We start from the raw sequence: 23,725 nt of genomic DNA on the forward strand, positions 1-23,725 counted from the left end.
TTTAATCATTCCTTTTCTTGTCTCAGGTTTCAAGTCATCCGATGGCTTACGTCGTTTGATTCAGGTTTAACATTAAGCCTATATATAAATTTTGGTTTCGTGAAAATATAATTTGCTCCAAATTGCCGGCCTACGCATTTACGACAGCTTGATGTGGTTAATATAAATAATAATTTAGATTAAATATTACGATCCAAGATTGATATAATCACTACGCATGGAGGTAATCTAAATTCGATTTTTTTAATTGATTGGAGAACCGGTATCCATGGACTGATAGTTAGCAGACACGTCTGTTTTAATAAGATTTGCGATTTTCATTTTTTTTTGTTATTAAATTCGCTTTTTAGAGCCCGATAAATAGCCTGTTGGTGTGTCAAATAAAAATTTCAGATTATAAAGAAGAGGCAGAAGAAGTATCGATGCGGAGGAAAATATTTTACATGAAGTGTTGACATACTTTTCATGCCAGACACAGTCACATTGCTAACTAAGCCCTATGTTTAACGTCAATCCTGAAAAATATGCCTAAACAAATATCTATACTACAAAAACCCCAAACTATTCCCAAATTGGAATTTAGTTAGCTATCCTTTTTCAGGTTAATATATTGGTTAATATGCGAATATATAATAATACCGTGAAATTTATTTCAGTTGTTCAAAGTTACCAGGGGTCGGTTGTACGAAGGCTGAATAGCGTTATCCATCGGATAGTGATTTTTTCAATCGAACTAAAATGCTTGACAAACAACAATATTTCACCTTGGAACCAACAATTATTAAAAAGGAGCAACAATTCAAGATTACTATAAGATTTAATCAATGTTAAAGCGATTGAAGAAACGACTGTCTGGTGGATAGCGCTCTCCAGCTTTCATACAACCGGCCCCTGAAAAGTTACTAAACGAACTAACTGATGTTTTTCTAAAGTGAAAACATTTTCATACATACAGCTACCCCATAAATTTTGTTTGCGATAAATTGAAATAGTCACTTATTTTGGCACAATTTTTTTACCATCGTTATGGCCACGATCAGGTTAGGAATGACAGGAGGGAAGGCTAGGAATGCATGTCCAATTGGCCACTATCATTCAGTACCCAGCTTTTAATTATTCTCCAATTTTGTTCAAATTCTAATTCTTCATTTCTTTCCCATGATTCTTTGAAATTTTCAAATGATTTTTTGAATTTTATAAAATCGTCCCACGGTTGTTCCAACTGAATACCATGTATATTGATCCCACCCCATATTTCTTTGATTTTTTTCCATGATTCTAGGTATTGTTTGATTTTGTCCCACGACTGCTTGATATTTTTCGTCACTTGCCCGTTCTTCAACTTTTCGGCTGCTAGTTTCAATTGTTGCTCGGTGATCCCTAATTTTTGCATTGTTTGATTTAACCGCTCTTGTTGCATTGTAGGATCTGACTGTTCTTGTTGCATTGTAGGATCTGACTGTTCTTGTTGCATTGTAGGATCTGACTGTTCTTGTTGCATTGTAGGATTTGACTGTTCTTGTTGCATTGTAGGATCTGACAGTTCTTGTTGCATTGCCTTGTAGGATCTGACTGTTCTTGTTGCATTGTAGAATCTGACTGTTCTTATTGCATTGAATAATCTGACTGTTCTTGTTGCATTGATTGTAGGAGCTGAAAGTTCTTGTTGCATTGTGGGATTTAATTGTTGTATTATGAGCTCTAATTGTTGTATTATGAGCTCTAATTGTTGATGTGTTGACAACATTGTCTGCCACGAGCATTCGATCGCTTTCCACGATTGTTCCGTTATTAGCCACCATGGTTCGATTGTTCGAACATTTTCTCCAATCAATTTTTCGATTGCACTAAGCGATTGTTCCATTGATTTTAACAATTGTGTGAAAAATTTGTTGGGATATTTCAACTGAACAAGAAACAAGTTCTCTTTTTGTTTTTTAACTCTCAATATTATATGTTCCAGTTTTTCTTTCGTTGCCATATTTACCGCGGTCTTCTGTGCTGTATGATGATCAGCGTAAATTGTGTCAAAAATGAACGGTAGTAAGATCGCAACAATAGCGCTGAGTGCTTGAACACTCTCCATAATCCCCGAATCCTTCGCTAGAATTAAGACAATCAACATAAGGAAAGCGTAAACAAATACGAAAAAAAATCTTCGAACAAAATGAAATAGAAGATAGTCCAAAGGAAAAATTATTTTGCTGATTTCTTCGTAAAGTTTCTTTGATATCATTGTCACGCCAGTTTTTTCTTCAAATTTGATAGCCAGTAATTTATCTCCATTGTAATTGTTTTCAACATTTTCGCCATTTTCCTGACTGTTATTGCTATCTATAAATTATAGAGAAATGTAACATTTTAACCCGATAAATGGATTATTAATCTAGCAAGAGGTTAACTTCGATTCATTCTTTTGAACTGATCCCTTTGCTTTGTAAATATTAAATAGATCTCTCACATCTAATTGTAAACTTGAAAGAACTTCAAATATGTTGGAGTCGTGCTATCTATACCGACAACGACCGACAATAAAGGAACAAATTTACCGACTGAAGGAGAATACACAGACAAAAGCTTAAAAATATTAACAACAAGCTAAATAAAAATGCAGACAATGACTAGCTGTATAGATGGTATCAAAATTTTCTAGAAGCTATATATGTAATAAAAGAGTAGATTGCAATAAAAAAATAAACTCGAATTAATAAAGATTTATTGACTTAATTAAGACGTTCTGTAATAACTTCGAAATGTCGTCTTTTAACTTTTTAACATCTATAATTATATACCACTTATTAGCCGAATATGAGGTCCGTCCTGAAAAAATAAAAGACCGAGGTCTGATAATTTTCCAGTACGGACCGAATGTTACGGGTTGATAAGGTATTTTACTGTACGGCATTGCTTTCTTGCAATCTGAATGGCTAGGAGAGTCAGGCCGTACGGATCGCGCGAAATTTAAATCCCAGTGATGACAATGAATCGGACTAAATAGAATTTTTATATAACGTTTTCCTGCCTTATAATAAACTATTTTATATATTTTAAAAAGGAATTAATTCTTTTGATACTTGGATATTGCTTGTATATTCGTTTTACTCGCATTTTTATACAATTACTTAAATGGTTTCCGTGTTTGGATGGCCTGATCCAGACACGCGGGAATGTTGCAAGAGTTAAGAAAAGCGCGCGAAACACTAGCCGAACGACAAGGCCTGAATTTAAATTTAAATTCTTTGAAACTTTAAATTTCCGTGTTTGGATGGCCTGATCGAAACACAGGCTTCGAACAATCAGAACACGCGTTATATACATGTTATTTCATAAAAATAAATATGTCATGATCAATCTTGTTTATTTGGCGCCATTTAATTAATTTCCTCGATAGAATAAAATAATGAAAAAAAAGAAAGATTATTTACCGGTTTGGTCGGTCTGTATAGGGGAATATTGCCCTCGGTAACAAAAAACGTCTCGGGCAGTTTTTGATACCTCGGGAAATATTTCCCTATACGGACCTCCATGCAATCCGGTAAATAACATATATATTTTTCATGTGAAGAATAAAAGTGAAATATTTTTTTGTTTAGAAATATGTTGGACCGTTATTTCGTCAACGGTCTAATACTAGGGTATTCCAGACCCACAAACAATCAACGCACGGCATGTAGTCACAAGACCCGCACGCCATATATAATGAAAGGAAAAATATCTTATCGCAGAACTTTATAGTCAAGCATTTATGCTATCCAGGGATTCCAGTGTTTTTATGCTATCAAGTGACTGAGCCTTACGCATATGTTTATCCTTATTGTATCTATCGACCCGAGGTCATAAAACAATGTTTTACTGAACACTTTTATTCAGTAAAACTAGTTGTTTGTTTACTAGAGCGCCACATTTTCAGGCCTCAAAGATGACAATGTTTTATTAAATAAACAAATACTTTTAGTTTAAGTTTATTAGAGGCTCGTATTTTAGTGCTATATTTATCAGCCTGACTTTGGTTCGTTGTCTGTATATTTATGCCGGCATGTTTGTGAATTGTCGGTTGTTGGCGGATGTTGCCGGTAATTAGTACGTTCGTTCATCGTTTTACCTGAACAACGACTTGCTTCAATGCATGTATGTCTCCACCAGAATAGAAAGTCCCATTCTGATGATTCTGGTTCGTTGTTAGAAATAGCATGGCTTTCGTCCGTGCCCGTCGTCTCCATTTTATCCTCGCAAACTTCAGTGATTAACGTTTTAAGTTGCAAACATCGTGCTTCAACCGAGAACTTCCAATTTTTCCAAAAAAAAACTATTAGAGTGACGATGGGAGCAATGAAAGGATTGAAGAACGCCCCATTTAGAATCAACCCAACAGTTATAGAGAGAAGAAATATAAGAATCGACCCAGTGAAAAAGACCATAACCACCAAAGTTACCAATCTTATAATAGTCCCGAAAATGAATTCGATAACTTTTAGAAAACATTGTTTACAAAAACTGGTTTGGGGAACAACAAAACCTAATGGGAAATTGAAAAGGACATATATGATTAAAAAAACGCCTACAATGAATGGATACACTATTAAAGAACAAATAATTACTAAAATGAAAACAAGTATGTAAACACCTAATTTGGAAAATAGTTTCTTGCACGATCTGTGTGATTTGTCGGATCCGCCGTCTGTTCTGTCTTTAGATTTGCGGTAGTTTTCGTGAAGATGAATAGGGAATGTGAAACAAAAGATTAGGTTTTTGCCAAAATAGGGTTTTAATTTTTTATCTTTTTGTTTGTTGAATTCTCCGTTTGTTATCTGCTTGTCAGGGTAGAGACAAAACAGAGCAGCCCAGATAGAAAATAAAATTTTTAAACAGGAATATTCAAAAAAATCGACCGGAAGAAACACAATTAATGTGAGCAAAACAAACACAAACCGTCTCAGAAATGATTTGAAATGTCCATAACCTTCAAAGAATATCATGGAAATAATAGAAATAAGAGACATATGACTGAAAGATGTTTTATAAAATGTTATTTCTGGATAGGTCATTATGTGATCTAGTAGGAAAGGTAACATCGTAATAGCGAATATTGCCACAACGACTATTGAGCCTGGGCGAGCCCATTTGAGCACCATGGAATCATAATCAGCACAGATTGTCCTATTACCAATTATTCGACAACAGTTAAATCTGGAAGGTCCTTCAACATGATGAGGAAGACACAATTTGTAATACATGTCCTTGTAATTATCTTCCATGTGAAAAAACAGATCATTCAAAAGAAGTTTAAAGATTTGATTAGATCCTTTTTCTCCGGAGGGTAAACAACCAATGGGTTCTTCCGTAACTTCAATAACAACTCTTTCAACTCCGACTTCTAAAGCAAAAGTATATAAAGACGAAGCGAATATACTAGTTTTGGCGCGAGAAATCAAAGAAATTAAAGTTCGACCAATTTCGCTAGCCCAGGGCCACACCATTTCGGGAAAAATTCGAGTTCTATTTGCGGAAGCAACGGTCACTGTTATTTCAACGGTGTTTATGGCAGGTTCCCGCATTAGATGCAACACTTTTGCCAATTTTATCTCATCGAATTGAATGGTCTTGCAAGAGATAAAACTAGTATTCTTTCCATCCACTCCACTAATATTCGTTGAATTCTTATCAGCAAATATTGTCAATGACAATTGCAAATACACAAAGACAGTCAGGTGGTTAGACAGAGGCATTTTGAAACTTGGCTGCTTTCGACCTCAACACCTAAATGTTGCAAACACGGAAGTCAGAACTGTGAAGCATAAAATACTTTTCTGAGGCGCGGTTAAATCGGGTTGCCATTTTGCAATGCAGATTTCTATGCAGTACGTATTCAAGCATTAAACTATGTTTCTGACATGGTTAAATGTACTTATTAAACAATGTAAGTACGTCAATACAGTATTTTTTTTGAACACCCACTCCATCTTAAATTGGTTAGGTTTCTTTCATATATTATATAAGCAGTCAGTTGTTCACTAGTTCCGCCCGGAGATTAGGAATTACACCCGACCCGGGTATTGTGACAGAACATAGCGGAAACCAAAATAAGTTGCCCAAATGCCATGGCCCTTGCACGTTTAATGCTCATGGTATTTGTACGCATGCGCGAAATTTGAACTAGTAAAGAACGGTAATCTACGACGTGCTGATTGGCTAAGGCAAAAAGTTTGTATCTCAAAAAGAACGTCCGTATTTTAACTGTCATTTTGCACAGCATTTTTTTTGAAAAAATGTTTCGTAAACTTTAATCAAAATGAAATATGGAATCAAATAACAATTGTATAAACACTGGGAGAAGATTAAAAGATTATCAGTACACATACTGAAACAGTTGGTGAAATAGGAACGACTAGTGGAGAAATAACAAACGACTCGTAGTTTATAATCCTTAAAGTGGTAGGTGTCTGTTTTGTTTATTTCGTGTTTGGTGTAAGAATGCATTTTATTTTCATAAGTATGAGCACCTTGTATGTCGTTTTACGAAGACCTAGCTACCCAACTATTTAATACATCATCGCCTAAACTTTATTAAAAAGTAATTATTGAAAGTGTAATTCGGAGCTTTAATAAAACAAAGATCACTTTAAAGCTTATATAGAGTCGACTGTAATCACTGCATAAATTCAATAATCGAAAACAAAATTCGACGTTTAGTGCTTGGGGATTTTAAAATTTGTGCTGTTTTGATGTTTTGAAGATTTAACTATATAGTGAAGTATGCATCAACTCTCACATAAATAAATTCAGCAGGAATACTGGTGATTTTACTTCACCTTTCGGAAAAATTTGAAACATCAGCTATGCTGGGCCTATGGGCTTATTTAGGTCATTTCCTAACATAAGCTAAGAGGGTAAGGTCTGGCTAGCTCAGGAGATATTTTGCTTCGTTTAAAATGGCGAGGGTATGCTGCATGCATGTATTGCTAGTGAAGTGTTAATATTGTTAATAAAAATCATTTGTGAATGGGTGCAGCTGAACAAATTTTATTTATTATCAAACATTTATACACTTGTGGGTTCCAACAGGATGCTTAGGCATTCAAACTCTAACTGTTACATTGACATTGTTATAATTATGGATGAATTCAATAGTTATCGGCCTTTTGAACACCCTGTATAATAGACTACTCATCTACTTCCCATTGTTCACTTGTGGGCCTCTTTTGTTCCACAAAATTGGGATAGTTCGCAACTACGTTCTCTTAATTGTATATGCGATGTTACAGAATAAACTCTATGACTATATTACGTTGTTTAGATTATGGTTTTAAAGAATCCAGGCTTAGGCTGATCAATTAATATTATAATATAGTGCCATGCCCCCCGAAAATATTCTCGAATAGCGTAGCCGCGGTTGTGTGCCAAAACACATGCAGGCTACTGATAGTCTGCACAGGACAAAATAATTCTAACTTGTCAAATTGTTGACTAATTCAACCCTAATTATGTTGTTTTCGCGTTTGTGAACCTTTAGTAGATGCCCAACCTGGGCCTTTGTCGCTATATTTATCGAGTTCCTTTGTGCTTTATGATTATCGGCGTAAATTGTGTCAAAAATAAACGGTATTAGGATACCAACAATAGCGCTAAGTGCTTGAGCACCAGCAGAGAGTCCCGTTTTCCGCGATAGACTCAAGACCATAAACATAATCACTGCGTATAAACTAACGAAGACGACTCTTCGGAAAAAACGAAACAGAAGATAGTCCAAAGGAAGAATTATTTTGCTGATTTCTTCGTAAAGTTTCTTTGATACCATTGTCTCGCCAGTTTTCTCTTCAAATTTAATAGCCAGTTTTTCTCTCTCAAATTTAAGGTCCTCTATAAAGCGATGTAATTTTAGACCATGCAACCATGCAATATCTACCGAAATACGTATTTCTATCTTTTTTCTTGTGGTCCGAATTCATATTTTAGCGTTTCCTGCAATCTGATTGGCTACGCGAAGGTCCATATGAGGTCCGTATTATAAATAAATCTATTATTTACCAGTTTAGTCGGTCCGTATAGGGAAATATTTCCCTCCTGTTTTTGAGACCTTGGCAAATATTTCCCTATACGGACCTCCAATCTGGAGGTAAATAACATATATATATATATTATTATATATATTTATATTATAATATATATATATATATATATATATATATATATATATATATATATCTATGTATATATATATATATATATATATATATATATATATGTATATATATATATATATATATATATATATATATATATATATTTATATATCAGGAAATGTTTAAAGGGATGGGGCCATAGATTGACCATGTGATAATGAAAAAAGGCTTGATTATATGTAACGTTTAAATTAGCGACATGGTTTGAGTTTGAGTACTAATAACGCTTGAATAATGAAATTCAGTTAACAGAAAGTTGAAGCTGGGACGTGGGTGCTATTTATGTATTAGGGATCTTAGGCATCTACGACGAGCCGGATGGCGGCTAAAAGAAAGCTTTTTAAACTCAATTATTAAAAAATCATTTAATATATAGAAAAGCTGATAACGTTGTTTTTTAAACAGTGTTGCTATAGGACAGAACTTTGCACGCGTAACTTGACACCGATACCGTGTTCTAGAAACATTCAGCAAGGCAGATTTAGCAAGAGGACGTGGACGTCGTAGAAATGTAGAAACGTAGAAATGGCGAATAAATGGTGTGATGCGTCTATATTTGGACATGATACGGTATTTATTGGCCATTTTCACCTCCTCTTTACGTTCCCGTCCTTATGCTAAAGCCTGATTCACAATTGTCGTAAGAATTTGGGATTCCCATTTTCTGGGCCTATGGGGTCACTATAGTACGCAAAATGTTTTGTCTATCGGAAAATAATACAATTGATCCCCCATTCTTAAGAACTAGTGTGAATTAATCAGGCCTAAATTTGTCTATTTTTCCTACTGCGAGCGTTAGTTGTTGGTTTACCTGTGGAACTCGTGGTGCCTCCTGCATTAGGACCATTATTGACAACAATATTTTTTGCTTTGTCCTTGCAAACGTTGATGATGGTCGTTTTAAGTCGCAAACATTGTGCTTCAACTGAAAACTGCCAACTTCTCCAAAAAAAGACTATCAGTACCATAACGATGGCAACGACAGGATTAAAAATCTCTCCATTTAGAATCAACCCAACACTTACAGAGAAAACGAATATAAGAATCGACCAGGTAAAGTATAAGATAGCCCCCAAAGTAAGAAATCTTACAGGAAATGCAAAAATACACAGGCATTTATCACTTTTTTCTCCTTGAACAGGCAGAACAGCATAGCCATAGGGAAAAAAAAAACATTTTAGAAACTTATAAAAGATAAATATACAAAGATAATATGTTATCAAAATAGGAGTTAACAGTGCACAAATGAGAGTTCGAATGAGAATCTTAAGTCGAGTACAGCAATTCTTGCACTTTGAACCCGGCCCAACTGTTGCAATTGAAAATTTGTAGTATATAAAAGGAGTTGATAACGGAACTGTGAAACATTCGATCAGGCCTTGCTCAAGCTGTGGTTCAAATATTTCGGTTTTTTGCTTGCTCAATTTTTTCCACGTCATCTCAACTAAGTCATATACACAAAAAAAAAAAGCCCATATACCAAATACAATTTTCAACCACAAAATCTGAAAAATGTTTGGAAGAAAAACTATAAACATAAGCCCCACGAATACACAACGTCTTAATAGGAATTTAACTGGCCCATCACCTTCAAAGAATATCATTGACACGATAGAAGTGAGAGACATATGACTGAAAGAAGTTTTGTAAAACTTTTTTTCATGGCACGTTAACATGTGTTCCATTAGTAAAGGTAACGTCATTAAAGAGAATATTGTTAATAATATGATTATAACCCAGAGACGAGCCCATTCAAGCACAATAGAAGAATAATCAGCACAGATTTTTAGGTTCTCATCATGACGGCCTGTAATTCGACAACAGTTGAACTGAACGGGCCCTTCAATATCATGCGGACGACAGAGCTTGTAGTACTTGTCTTTATCTTTATCTTCCATGTGTAAGAAAAGATCATTCAAAAGATAGTTGAAAATCTGATCAGATCCTTCCTTTCCCGTGAGTAAACAACCAATGGGTTCTTCCGTGACTTCAATAGAAACTCTTTCAATTCCGACTTCTAATGGGAAGGTAAAAACCAACGAAAAGAAAATACTGGTCTTAGCAATAGAAATCAAAGAAATTAAAGTTCGACCAATTTCGCTAGCCCAGGGCCACACCATTTCGGGAAAAATTCGAGTTCTATTTGCGGAAGCAACGGTCACTGTTATTTCAACGGTGTTTATGGCAGGTTCCCGCATTCGATGCAACACTTCTGCCAATTTTATCTCATCGAATTGAATTTTTTGGCAAGAGACAATGCTTATATTTTTTCCATTTACTTCATCATTATTCGTTGAATTTTCATGACCAAAAATTATCGTTGACAATTGCAAATACACGAAGAGAACCAAGACGTTAAACAAAGACATCTTGAAACGTGGTCGACTGCTTCAGTTGAAGCTCAAATCCTACATGTTTCAAAATAATACGTCAGTTGAGCATCATACCAAGGACTTATGATTTTACATGTGGATGCAAAAAATGCAACTTCGAAGCAACACCGCAGAAATTGGTGTTTACATGAAGTTCCAACCACAAAATCTACTGGTTCACAATTGTGCATTTCTGTATCGCTATCAGAGAAAAGATAGAGAAAAAAATTGCATAAATTTAAAAAGTACAATTTTTTTGCTGAGTTCTGATCCGCATTAATTAGCCAACCAACCAAAGGTTATTAATCAGGACGATTCGTTTTTGTCGTGCGCTATTTTCAAATCTTTTGTGCAAGACATATTTTGATGAGTACTTATAAATCTTTTTCTTGAGAATTGCGAAGTATTGAGAAGTCTTACCAATTTCCGCGGTGTCCTTTGGACAACGCTCCTGGGCTGTTGTGTTTACACTCTTATCACTCTTAACTACATTACCAATATTGTAATGGGTATGTTTTGTTTCAAAAGTTGATATTCAGTTTTTCCGCCATAGTTTTCGCAATTGAAAACATACGCAGACGTTTTTCTACGGTTTTATGGACGGTCGACGTTGGATTGTTTTGTTAATTATGAGTATGCGCGAAATTTGGAAGCTTAAGACTGGTAATAAGCCACGTCCTGATGGAAAGCGGAAAGTATGTACTTCATTGAAAACATTTCACAAGCAATCGATAAACATTGGATAAACAACACAGATACAGATACGATTGAGCTATGAATGAGTAAAATATAGTTTTATCACTTTTATCATCGGACGTCATTTCAAAATATAAGCTTAGGTCCCCTGGCTACCTCAGAAAATCATTTGCTTGCATGGTTTGAAATGGCGAGGGGTACTAAATGCATGTATTTTTACTGCATAGTGTTGAAATTAACGTTGCATATGACGTGGGTGTTTGAATTGGTTTATGGCAACCAAAACCATCACGAATTGAAACACCTCTACGGTTTTAAAACCATTTTAACTAAGGTGGTCAGTAATTTGTTTTATTTGTTGTATTGTGTATACAGGATGAATGCACAAAAATTGGTGCGTTCATAAGTGCAATGGCCATGGATTTCATTGAAAGTCTTTCCCTGTAAAAAAGCCCTCGCCACGTCCCCTGTTTAATCTCAAATCGGTTATTGTTGTGTAAATCAAGTGAACATCTTTTGCACAATTGGATATATTAAAAAAAAAACAGTGAATGATATTATAGATTGTTTATTTACCTATACCAAAATCACTGTGCATTATAAATTAAAAATTCGAAATATTCCCACCAGCTGTCAAAAACAATATTGCAATAATTGAGTAGGTTAGGTAATAATGCTGTGGCACTAAAAACGAATTAACCATGTATGGTCTCCATTTCCAGGTAGTTACGGACTGGTTCTAAGAAATAATACCGTTGAGACAAAATTAAAGTATATTTGTTAGGTTTTGGAATTGTTATCAGTCCTGATAATTTTTTTCTAGAAAGTTAAAAAATATAAAATGTACGGCACTTATTGAAATTGATTTGCTATATTGCGTAAAATAGCTATAGTTAAATTAAATTTAAATCCTATTCCAGCCTATATTTTCAGCAAAATAGAATGACAGTCATTCCGAATAAAGATTGCATATATCAGAACGCATGCATCAAACTTTTAATTTAAACTGTCTGATTATGAATAACTCATTAATTTTTCGATGTAAATATAGTAAAACAAAAGAAATATATTGTTTACAATCCAGTCACAAGAAATGCCTAATAGTTAGGGATTAAAAATTCTTAACAAAATCTATTGAGGTTACCTACTTAATAAAAAGGCAGTCCAGTGTGTGCTGTTGTGTTAAGTTGTCTTTAACAGTTATGCAACGGAATATTGGTATATTCGTAGCTATGTATAAGCGCGTGTATAAGCAATATTAAACAGTAAGCAAAATTCCTGACAAGTTCGATACTCAAAGATTGTCCGGTCGTGGTCTTGCCTTTGCAGCAAGAATTGCAGTAGGGAGATTTGAATTCGTATATAACGTTAATCAAAATGTTTTTCAAATCGGGCTCAAAGCATCACAAGTTTGATCAAGCAAGTTTGATCAAAATATACCCATTATACTCATTATTCACTGTATTCACTTTATGTGCAATTTTGTAATTGACAAGACCACACAATTTTTTAACTAACAAGTTACGACAGTGACATGCATTTGGTGGAAAAATAAATCAGATTTACCAACTGAAATCTTACCTTAACAGTGGTGATGTATGATTCTAACTTGATTCAATAATGGTGCAGTTCTACTGTAGTGTACTTTTTTGACAAATCCACTCAGGATTGTTTGTGATTAACTGTCCAGGCTGATACAGAAGCTTGCCGGTCTTTTATAGACTTCATTACAGAAGTGCAAAATTACTCAGAATTTCCATATAGCTGAATTAACATATCGACAATTAATATATTCACCATACGTTGAACGTTCTTACTTGAAATCCCAATCGAATTAGCATTTTCATATATTTTTTCATATACTACCAAGCACTTTTCGATTTATGCTTGAAATAAGCAATACGAATTTAACTACGCCAAATGAATCCAAAACATGTTTTCAACCATTGTAAAAACAATTAAATTACTGGCGCCTATCAAGCAGCGCGTTAGAGAAAAGCGGCATGCAGCCTTTATGTTTTCCAATAAAGCGCCTGGGTACGAGGCTGGAAAAGCGGTGTGCGTGTTTGTGACACCCCGATGCTTCTAGAATGTTCGTAAACTGTCATCTAAGCCCGCGCTACACGCCCCCTGTTGAACGCTAAAATCCAGTTGTTTCTAATAACAGACTGGTTTCAGATGAAAATTACATAAATCAGTATTTTCGTACCCCAGATACATTTTAATATTGGATATAATAAATGTAGTAAATGAACGAAACACTTAAAATATGAGGATTGTTATGAAATTAACTCGAAATTTGAACCCTGCGGTTGTTTCTAAATATAACTTTAAGTACACCGTGAAAACGTAAAGGTTTTAAGCATCGTGCATTATATAAAAATTCCCACCAACTGCCAAAAATCACATTGCAATAATTTATATTTATTAAACGTGCTGTGCTACTAAAAACTAAATAACTATGAAGGCTGCTAGCCTCTACAATTCCATGTATTTAGAAACTGGCTCTAAAAATCACATACTCTGTATACATCTATTATATTATGCACGAACTATATAAGTGCACGTCTTAATTCTGATGAATATTTCGCCAAAGTTTAATGATATAAACAATCTAAGTCTAAGAAAAAGAGCTTACTGTGTTTGCAAATTTATGTAAAATAATAATTGTTGAATATGATGTGAGCAAAAGTACTTCATATGGACAATTTAAATATGTTATACCAGAAGAATATCGGCAATTTAGATTTGCTTTCAAAGATCGAGTCAATGTTATTTTGCGAAACATCTATATAATATATAAGTAGCTATAATAAGTCTTTTATGTTCTTTTATGCTTTACTTGCGTTTTCGTATCGTCTATACAGCTTCGTAACAAATGCATGAAAACAAATGAGTGTTTGAATAATACCCTTGTCATAAAGTACATTGTGAATTGAGAAATGCACAAATTTTCCTTTCGCATAGGTGCTAAATACATTGATTAAGTCGACTGCCGGGCTATTGTGCTACAAATTATTTTAAATACAGTACTAAAAATTTTTACAGAAATTTCAGCTGCTTTTTGAATCAGAATCACCTTTATAAACTTGTTTGAAGTTTGAAGTATGAAATTAAGGCTCTCCCAATATTTGTTGATAAATTCACATGTCAAACTCTACCTTTTGAATTAAAGTTTTTCCTCTCCGAGGGCAAATTTTACATTTCCTTTCAATCGATTTGAACATTGAATTTTCTGTATATTTTCAAGATGATCCATTATTAAAAAACATTTTCAAAAAAGTTTTAAAGTGGTAGTAATGCTGACGCGAAGCAAAATTTTAATTTAGTTTATCTAACGTTTGCAACGTCTGCTAGTTACCAGTTTCTACTAATCTTAAATTCACGCATGCGCATAACTTACAAAAACGCCTAACGTCCATGACATAATGCCGGACAACTTCAATTTTGTATTTACATTTCCAAGAGTGGCTTAAATCTCCGGGCGAAATTAGTACCGTCGCCCGGCGGCCGGTCGTGCCAGCTCACGGATAATTTAGGAGATCTCTTTATGCCGATTCAGATATATAGGTGTCAAAACAGCTAGACCCAGTCTAGAAAAAGTCTTCGAGGCGTAGCCAGGATATTCCTTCATACAATGGTAAAAACGAAGTAAACATCACCCATTTTCCGGTTGCATTGAACAGGCTATTTATTGCTTTTCACAGCTTAATTTCACTGAACAATCAAAATACGACAACATCTAAATTAAATCCCCTACTCAAAGACTAAACGTCGACTGCTGTTTTCCAAAAATATTTACGCAGTGATTGCAGTCGACACTGAAAGTTTGAAGTGATATTTGTTATATAAAAACTCCGAATTACATTTTAAAGAACTCTTTTTGAAGTTAAAGCAATTATGTAAAGCCGTTAATAGTCGGTTATGTCTTTGCAAAACGACATACCAATTTCATATTTACAAATAAAATGGACAATTATTACTTACAACAAACCCAAAATAAACAAAATCAATTCAGGTCTTACCTTAACAGTGGCGATGATGTACAGTTCAAGCTTGATTACAGGTGATCCAGTTCTACTTGGTTAGTTTATATTTTCAGTTGTCAACAAACTATATGGTTTAACAGAAAATTTATCAGAACTCTAACAACTCAACATTATAATTTGCATATAAAGGTACATTACATTCAAATAATGATCTCAATTAATAATATATATAATAATATATAAAATAATTATATATATATATATATATATATACATATATATATATATATATATATATATATATATATATATATATGTATATATATATATATATATATATATATATATATATACACACACATAAACAAACAAAGAGAGTTGCCTGATGATCGCCTAAGCGCGTGAAACTCGGAATAGCGACAGCAAAATTTGCTTTTGTTCTCTTTGTTTGTTTTATCGCTCTACCTATAAAAAACTCGTTCTATACGGGCTCGTTTTCCCAGTGATTATTTCTCGTTCTCACAAACTCCCACGCGTGTTTCTATAACTGTATAGAAACGCGGAAAATGTTTTCTAGGCTATTTGTTAAATAATATATATATATAGATAGTTTAAAATAGGCCTCTCACACTTTTATGTTCTAAGCATGCTGTATATGGTATATGTATTGTATACACTTATGTGAGGCAGGCCTTGTCAGGCAATGATTATTTCACAAGAAATATGTAGCTACAAGGACAATATGAATGGTTGCATGTAGCCTCCATTTCCGGGTATTTAGGAACTGGTTTTAAGAAATAAAACCTATTTGGTATGTGTGTTAATTGTATATTGGAGTAGAATCAACCGTTTGTACTTCTTGTTTTGAAAGAATTGTGTTCAACATCGCCCATCGGACAAAATGTAAAGAATATTGGCCATTCAAATATGTTTACTTTGCCATGGTATTTTGAGTTTGAGTGTTCAGCTTATTGAAACGACAATATAGTCTTGTTTGAAAGTAATTTGCTTGGTTTTAATTTTATTGTTTAAAATACGCTTTCTGTCCTTTCTGCTGCATGGTGTGTTTCAATCACCACTATTTTCAAACGACAAGTAGCTATATAGTCATCGAAGTGCGCTTTTATAACTTCGGTATAAACTTGATTACAAACGATTTGAATCTTTCAAAAAAACAATATAGCTTGGCTTGGCAAAGTTTATATGCATTATATTATATGAATTACATGCATTTTACGACTCGAAGTCCACAAAACTACGGTACCGGGCTAACTTTAAAAGTAGCGGCTACTACAATTAAGATTGAAATGGCATCATTGTTCATGGGCAATAGGTATAAGTTAAAGCGCTGCATATATGCCTAAACAGATGATCAATATATAACTTAGGAAACAGCTGATCAATTCATCGATTAAAAGTTAATCAAGTCTTACCTTTACAGGTCATTGAGAGATGTATAGGCGTATTTTGATTATATAAAATGTGGGTATATAATATAGCGAAATCTACAAGTCTTTCATCCACAACACCTTCCACAACAATTGCATCAATAGGCTTACAAACAACGTAATTTGCATGTATGTTCGGTGCATATGAAGGTGCATTTTAATAACAATAGCTGATGTTTGAATACTTCTACAGGGTGTCCCAAAAAAAACGAAAACTATTGAAATCACCCATAACAATGCAATTGTTAGAGTTTGAATGCCTAAGCACTCTGTTGGGACCAATAGGTGTATAAATGTTTGCCATGTAGTCATTTTTATGCATGCATACGATGCAGTAAAATTTGCTTGTTCGAAAATGATATTTATTAACAATATTTAAAATTTACAAATATGGATAACATTATTTAAATGTGCATCTCAAGGATCATGACCTACGACATGTCCCCTTTCTATAGCAATACAAAGCATTTAGCATTTTATAAGTTGCATTAAATCCCCACGGGCTGTAATTCGTGAACACTGCATTCAAATTTTAACAATGAGTGATTTCAATAGTTTTCGTTTTTTTTGGGACACCCTGTAGAAAGTCCTCTGATTAGACTGTACAGGGTGTTCAAAAAAAAACGCAACCACTTAAGTATGCAAGAATATTTAGATTGTTCGGGTTTGCACCATAGTTCAGCTAAAATGAATTTTAGCATTTTAAATAAAGGATTATGAGACATTTTCAATTCCCAAAGGTGCTTATCTTAGTTATCTATTGCGCTTTAGATCTGTATTAATGTCTTGCTGGTTGCGTTTTTTTGAGACACCCTGTATAATTGTACTATCATCAATTTTTCGGTCAAATTAACGACATTTCTTGCAATTTATTTACTAACAAATATATAACATCAAAATGGAAGTAGGAATTACTTATATATAGTGCAATGAAATACAATAAAATAATACTGGTTTTGCCTAATATAAATTTTCTAAAAATACTCATCTAAGTATAATATGGCTAATCCCTGCTACACAGGCACTAAAATCTAAACCCATATCCGCTGAGCATTAAGCGTTAATTAAAATACTCACTCGTGCATGCATGTTTTATCTTTAATCGCATGAGAAAATATACCATCATATTACCAATGCAAATAGCCAATTCGCGATTTTAAGAGACACTATGGCTATAGCTAGCTATATAACTCTTTTCATGTCAAAACTCTATTGTTTTTACCGTGGACACGTTTGATCATTAAACATAAACAAAGGTTTAGCCACGTTTCCAAAGCATACACAGCTAATTCCTAGTATTTGGAAACTGGCTCCAAGAAAAGAACTTAATTGCTAAAATTGTAGTCTCAGCAAGATATTATTCAAATATGCATATTGATTGGGTGCATAAATATTCTTTCAACTGTATTTCTGGACCTGCATGATTCTCAGTTATGTATCTTCGAAGTTTCTATAGGCTAAAGAAACGAACCTGCATGATATGGCTAGTTGTTAAAATGCTTTAACAGAAAAAACGAAAAAGACATTGTTCAATTTATCGTTTCAGATAATTCTAAGCATCAAAATGCCTTTTAAACCGTGTTTAATGTATCATCACTATTATAATAGTCGGAACAAAATAGCTTTCGCTTCGGAAACGTCATATATATATTCACCAATATTATACGCAGCAAACTCTTTAGCCACTTCACGCTTATATTGATATCAGCAATTTACAGGATGATTTACAATAGATGACAAATTAGAATTTGTATAAAAGTCCCAAAGTCTCACCTTAACAGTGGCGATGTATGATTCAATCTTAATTTAATACTCATGCAGTCCAATCTTCTCTGGCTTGATTGTAAATTAACACTAGCGGTACCTATAGTTGGTCTCTTAAGTTTTAAAGACTTCACTACGCGGAACACGAAAACAATGTGATTACCTCAACATTTGCATACAGTAAAAAAAGATACCAATTATGGTATATATAGCGGTTAGCGTTGGAATGTCTCACTTTTTTAACTTTTTTCCCCAAAGGAAATTAGCATAAAACTTTCTTAGTTCTCTCGTTTAAAGATATATTAGAATTGAGTGCACTATGCATATATATTTTTCTTATTTTTACTTAAAATAAACATCGATCTCTGCGTGCATTTGTCTCCTCCAAGGATTATGGCGTCGTATTTCTACAATGTTTTATATAATGATGCCATCTTCCGAAGAAACGAAACAGGAGTTAATCTAAGGGAAGAACTCTATTCTGCTGACTTTTTAAATAGTTGTTTTGAGATCATGGTCCTCTCCATATAATATATAGAAATATTGGATAGTGCATGTGGTCCGTGAAAATATCGCATGTCTTTATCTACACTCAGCAGGATTCAGCAGGTTCAATAACAACCCCAAATATTTTAATTTGCTGTCTAACTATGCAATATTCTATTAATTTTGGTTCGTGCTGATTTCTTAAACCATGCATGCGTTTATTATACTCCCAGCAGGACGCTGCCTTTGATTCCTGGTATTTGCTGACTGGTTCGAAGAAATTATTTGCACAGCAAAATAAAATGAAGAGGGTGCAAGCTTTCTATATTACTTCTAAAAATATTTCCAAACCCAATCTTACAAAGAAGTAGGATATGTTTGATCAAAATTTAAAGAAAATGTCAAGCTTGTATAAAAGTTCCCAAGTCTTACCTTAACACTGGCGATGTATGATTCAATCTTAATTTAATACTCATGCAGTTTAATCTTCTCTGGCTTGATTGTGAATTAACACTAGCGGTACATGTAGTTGGTCTTTTAAGTTTTAAAGCCTTCAGTACGCGGGAATGCAAACTCGAAAACAATGCGATTAACTCAACATTTGCATGCAGTCAAAAAAGATACCAATTATTACACATAGCGGTTAGCGTCGGAATGTCTCACTTTGATGACCTAAGAAAATTAGCATAGAACTTTTATAATTTTTTTTATCATTATCCTCGTTTTCTCGTTTAAAGATTTACCGATAACATATCTTTACATTATTGACTTATGTAATGTAATTGATCTCGATCTTTCCAGAATCTTTTGGCACTGAACTGGCTGAAGTACATGGTCTATAAATAAGTTGCGCGCGTAAGCACTGTCTTTTCAATTCATATTTGCATTACGCAAATCGAATTTAGATATGCTGAATTATCTAAAACATGTATCAGCGATCAAACAGATCGATGTTTAGAATGAAGACGCGTATCAAACAGCGTGTGTGAGGGGTGTGTATATGTGAGGGGTGTGTGAGGGGGGTATGAGAGGTGTTTTAGGGGTGTGTGAGGGGGCATAATAAATATTATGAAAGTGGTCGTTAAATTGTTTTCAGTCATATAGCATAAATAGATTAAATGATAAATAAATGTCAATTATTTCTCCGTTTTCAGTATAGATACACGCGAAAGTCCCTAGCTTCTAAAGAAAAATTATATATAAGAGTTGCTAAAAGATTCATTTGAAGTCTTGTGTTGGTTAACTTTCTAAATATAGGTTTGAGACCTTGAGAACTTTCTCATATCCTTCCCTAACAATACTAGTTCTGTTAACGCTGATCGCTTGGACACTTTCAAGCGAAGGATGGAGTCCATTTTCTTGAACCAGAACCATGACAAAAAACATAATCCAAGTGTAAATACAGATGAAGAGGAGTCTTTCGAAGAAACGAAACAGGAGTTATAGTCTAAGACTAAGGGAGGAACTATTCCGCTGACTTTTTAAATAGGTGTTTTGAGATCATTTTCCTCTCCATATATAGAAATATTGGATAGTGTGGTCCGTGGAAATATCGCTTGTCTTTATCTACACTATGCAGCATGTTCAATAACACTCCCAAATATTTTAATGTGCGTCTAACTATGCAATATTCTATTAATTTTAGTTCGTGCTAATTTCTCAAACCATGCATGCGTTTATTATACTCACAGCAGGACGCTGCCTTTAATTCCTGGTATTTGCTGACTGGTTCGAAGAAATTATTTGCACAGCAAAATGAAATAAAGAAGCGGCGCAAGCTTTCTATATTACTTCTAAAAAATATTTCCAAACCCAATCTTAGAAAGAAGTTGGATATGTTTGATCAAAATTTTAAAGAAAATGTAAAGCTTGTATAAAAGTTCCCAAGTCTTACCTTAAAGGCGGATTTCCACTTACAGCGAAATCATTCGCTAGCGAAATATTTGCATATTTTCTTTTGAATTGAGAACAGTCAAGTCGAACTAATTTTTTTATGCTGTTAAAATTCAAAAGAAAATATGTAAATATTTCGCTAGTGAACGATTTCGCTGTAAGTGGAAATCCGCCTTAACAGTGCATGGCGATGTATGATTCAATCTTAATTTAACACTCATGCGTTCGTCAGGGGTGTGCATGACACATCTATCTTTTCAGAATCGTCGGTAAACAGATAACTTATATTTTCAGCAACCAACAAAAGTCAAAAGGACATGAACTGATATTTTCCGTAGCTAATTTGTGATCAATCAAATCGGACGAACGTGAACAACAGTGACCGTTCAAAATAAAGCTATGTTTGCATGTTTGAAGAGAATAGTATACTAAATTACAATGATTTTATTAAGAATTTACTGCATTGTAAAACGTTTTCTACGTAAATTATGCTACTCGGCTGTATGTTCACAGGCCAGTTGAACAAATTTGAAAAGGCATATATGCATGGAAATACGACGATTAAATAGCACAAAGTTATAGTTTAAAAGCGATAACGAAATGACTCAAGCGCTTTTCAAGCTAAGAAGTTAGGCCAAAACATTTTAAGATAACTGGCAAAATAGTCGATAAATACTTACCTTAATTTATACACACAGCGGCGATGTAAGCGTGATGAATATTGGTGCAGTATGTATAGTCACACACAAATGTTTGTTCTATTTCCCCAAAGATCCATGCAGTTTACGCTATTCGAGAAAAAGCTGTGGCCTTAAAGTCTATAAGTATTGGTCTTTTATAAGCAAGACCTTCGACAACAAAAGCAACAGTACGTATAGGTTCATTTCAAAAACATCAAATTTTCTTTGTAATTCTATAATCACTCATTGCGGGAGATCTTTCTTATTTGAATGCATATTCTTCATCGGAATCATTGGTATGTTTTATTTTCATTTTCGAATCATCTGAGTCACGTATAAGCAAATGCAAGACCATGCAGCTGTATATGTGTTTGATGTACTTTCTATTGAGCTCATGCATGCTGGGATATATAGTGCATGTATACATCCAGTTTTTTTTCAAGAAGTTTTATGATTTAATAAATTTTCATTGCTAACGTAGCTATATTGCTGTAGAATATTATTGCATGACTGTGTATGCATGAGTATTTGACGCGCTGCGGGGGTGTGTTAAGAGTAAGCTTTGCTTAACTTTCTAAATATAACTTTGAATCAGACCGTGAGAACTTATATTGACTGTCTTTCACCATTAGCCATTATATTGACAATTCGAGAAATTTCGTATAACTGTCAAAAACTACGCTACAATAATATAGTTGTAGCTACTTTAGCGACCATAGCGTCCTATTAGACTAAATTTTAAATATTATGAAATTTGATAGCCTCCAATTCCCGGTATTTGGAAATTGATTCTAAGAAATGAGACGTGTAGCAAAAACTAAAATAAAAACATCTGTAAATCTTCGGTTCGTATATTTTTTTACAAATTTAAAAGAATGGCCTTGAAACAGACAATTAATAGTTATTGTCAAAAACGAAATGGAAGTAATAACCATATATGATCTCAGTATACATCTTTATATATATATTAATACAACAGTAATAGGCCTTGGGAAACCTTTATTTCATATATATTGCAGCAAGATATCAATCAAGTATGTATATTGGGTGCATAAATATTCTTTCAACTATATTTTTGGACCTAATTCTGAGTTATGGATCTTCGGAATTTCTATATGCTAAAGAGCATCAGTCAAGAGGCTGTGAAATCGAACCAAATAGCTGTTCAAATGCTTTAACAGAAAAACGAAAGAGACATGCATTGTTTAATTTAATACAGAGTGGGTGCTAATTCAAAAATATCAGTAACAGTTTTCAAATTTATCGTTTCAGATAATTTTAAATAACAAAATGTGTTAAACCGTGTTTAATATAAGGTATCATAACGGTTGCCGTTCGCTTCCGAACAGAATGTTATATGAACTGCGAACGACAATAAGAACGACAACATAATAATCAAATCGAAAACATCATAAGAATGTCTGTCAGAGTCAGTGAGACTGAGTTTCGACAGAGGTTCAACCTCACCACGGTTCGACCTCCGTCTGTTTTCGGTTCAACCAAGGTTGACCTAAGTTAACCGCGGTTTTTGTTAGATTATTTATGGACAGTGCTTTATATACGCTGCAAACTCTTTAGCCACTCCTTTCTGATATTTACATCAGCAATTTACAGGTTGATTTACAATAGATGACAAATTCCAATTGATATAAAAGTTACCAATTCTTACCTTTACAGGGTCGATGTATGATTCAATCTTAATTCAACAGTGGTATAGTCCTACTCAGTTCAATCTTCTCAGGATTGATTGTGAGATAAAACTAAGCCTTAATTCACTACGTGAGAGTGTAAGTTCGAAAACAATGCGATTAACTCAACATTTGCATGCAGTCAAAAAATATACCAATTATTACACATAGCGGTTAGCGTCGGAATGTCTCACTTTGATGACCTAAGAAAATTAGCATAGAACTTATATAATTTTTTTTATCGTTATCCTCGTTTTCTCGTTTAAAGATTTCCCGATAACATATCTTTACATTACTGACTTATGTAATGCAATCGATCTCGATCTTTCCAGACTGACCTTTTGGCACTGAACTGGCTGAAGTACATGATCTATAACTAAGTTGCGCGCGTAAGCACTGCCTTTTCAATTCATACTTCCATTACGCAAATCGAATTTAAATTTATCGAATTTATCAAATTTATCAACGATCGAACAGATCGATGTTTAGAATGAGGACGCGTATTTAACAGCGTGTGGGAGGGGTGTGT

General features: G+C 34.0%; 2 protein-coding genes across 6 annotated transcripts; both read right to left on the reverse strand.

Moving 5' to 3' along the window:
* Nucleotides 1-952: 952 nt before the first annotated feature.
* Nucleotides 953-23,308, reverse strand: LOC114524108. 5 transcript variants are annotated; one of them, XM_028545229.1, is made up of 5 exons: nt 21,509-21,668; nt 15,274-15,361; nt 4,103-5,757; nt 1,510-2,334; nt 953-1,455 (listed from the first exon to the last, which is right to left on the reverse strand). In XM_028545229.1, exons 3-5 carry the CDS (start codon nt 5,724-5,726, stop codon nt 1,064-1,066), a joined length of 2,841 nt encoding a protein of 946 aa, XP_028401030.1. In that variant the 5' UTR covers nt 5,727-5,757; nt 15,274-15,361; nt 21,509-21,668; the 3' UTR covers nt 953-1,063. The 5 variants fall into 5 exon arrangements, with proteins under 5 accessions (XP_028401030.1, XP_028401027.1, XP_028401026.1 ...); XM_028545226.1 differs by lacking the exon at nt 21,509-21,668 and adding an exon at nt 23,178-23,308 and having other exon boundaries at nt 953-2,334; XM_028545225.1 differs by having other exon boundaries at nt 953-2,334.
* Nucleotides 8,852-14,725, reverse strand: LOC114524112. Its single transcript, XM_028545230.1, has 2 exons — nt 14,706-14,725; nt 8,852-10,588 (listed from the first exon to the last, which is right to left on the reverse strand). The coding sequence occupies exon 2, from the start codon at nt 10,547-10,549 to the stop codon at nt 8,945-8,947; it is 1,605 nt and encodes a 534-aa protein (XP_028401031.1). The 5' UTR covers nt 10,550-10,588; nt 14,706-14,725; the 3' UTR covers nt 8,852-8,944.
* Nucleotides 23,309-23,725: the final 417 nt, after the last annotated feature.

Source organism: Dendronephthya gigantea, unplaced genomic scaffold, assembly GCF_004324835.1.
Source record: "Dendronephthya gigantea isolate DGI-Jeju-01 unplaced genomic scaffold, DenGig_1.0 000029F, whole genome shotgun sequence".
Lineage (NCBI taxonomy): Eukaryota > Metazoa > Cnidaria > Anthozoa > Malacalcyonacea > Nephtheidae > Dendronephthya > Dendronephthya gigantea.

Bases quoted from the DNA above. Each gene is read 5' to 3' on its own strand.
- LOC114524108 (XM_028545226.1), bottom strand. From the start codon at position 5,726: ATGCCTCTGTCTAACCACCTGACTGTCTTTGTGTATTTGCAATTGTCA. The intron at 2,335-4,102 runs GTAAAACGATGA...TATAATTTATAG, and splicing joins TGAAGCAAGTCGTTGTTCAG to ATAGCAATAACAGTCAGGAA.
- LOC114524112 (XM_028545230.1), bottom strand. From the start codon at position 10,549: ATGTCTTTGTTTAACGTCTTGGTTCTCTTCGTGTATTTGCAATTGTCA.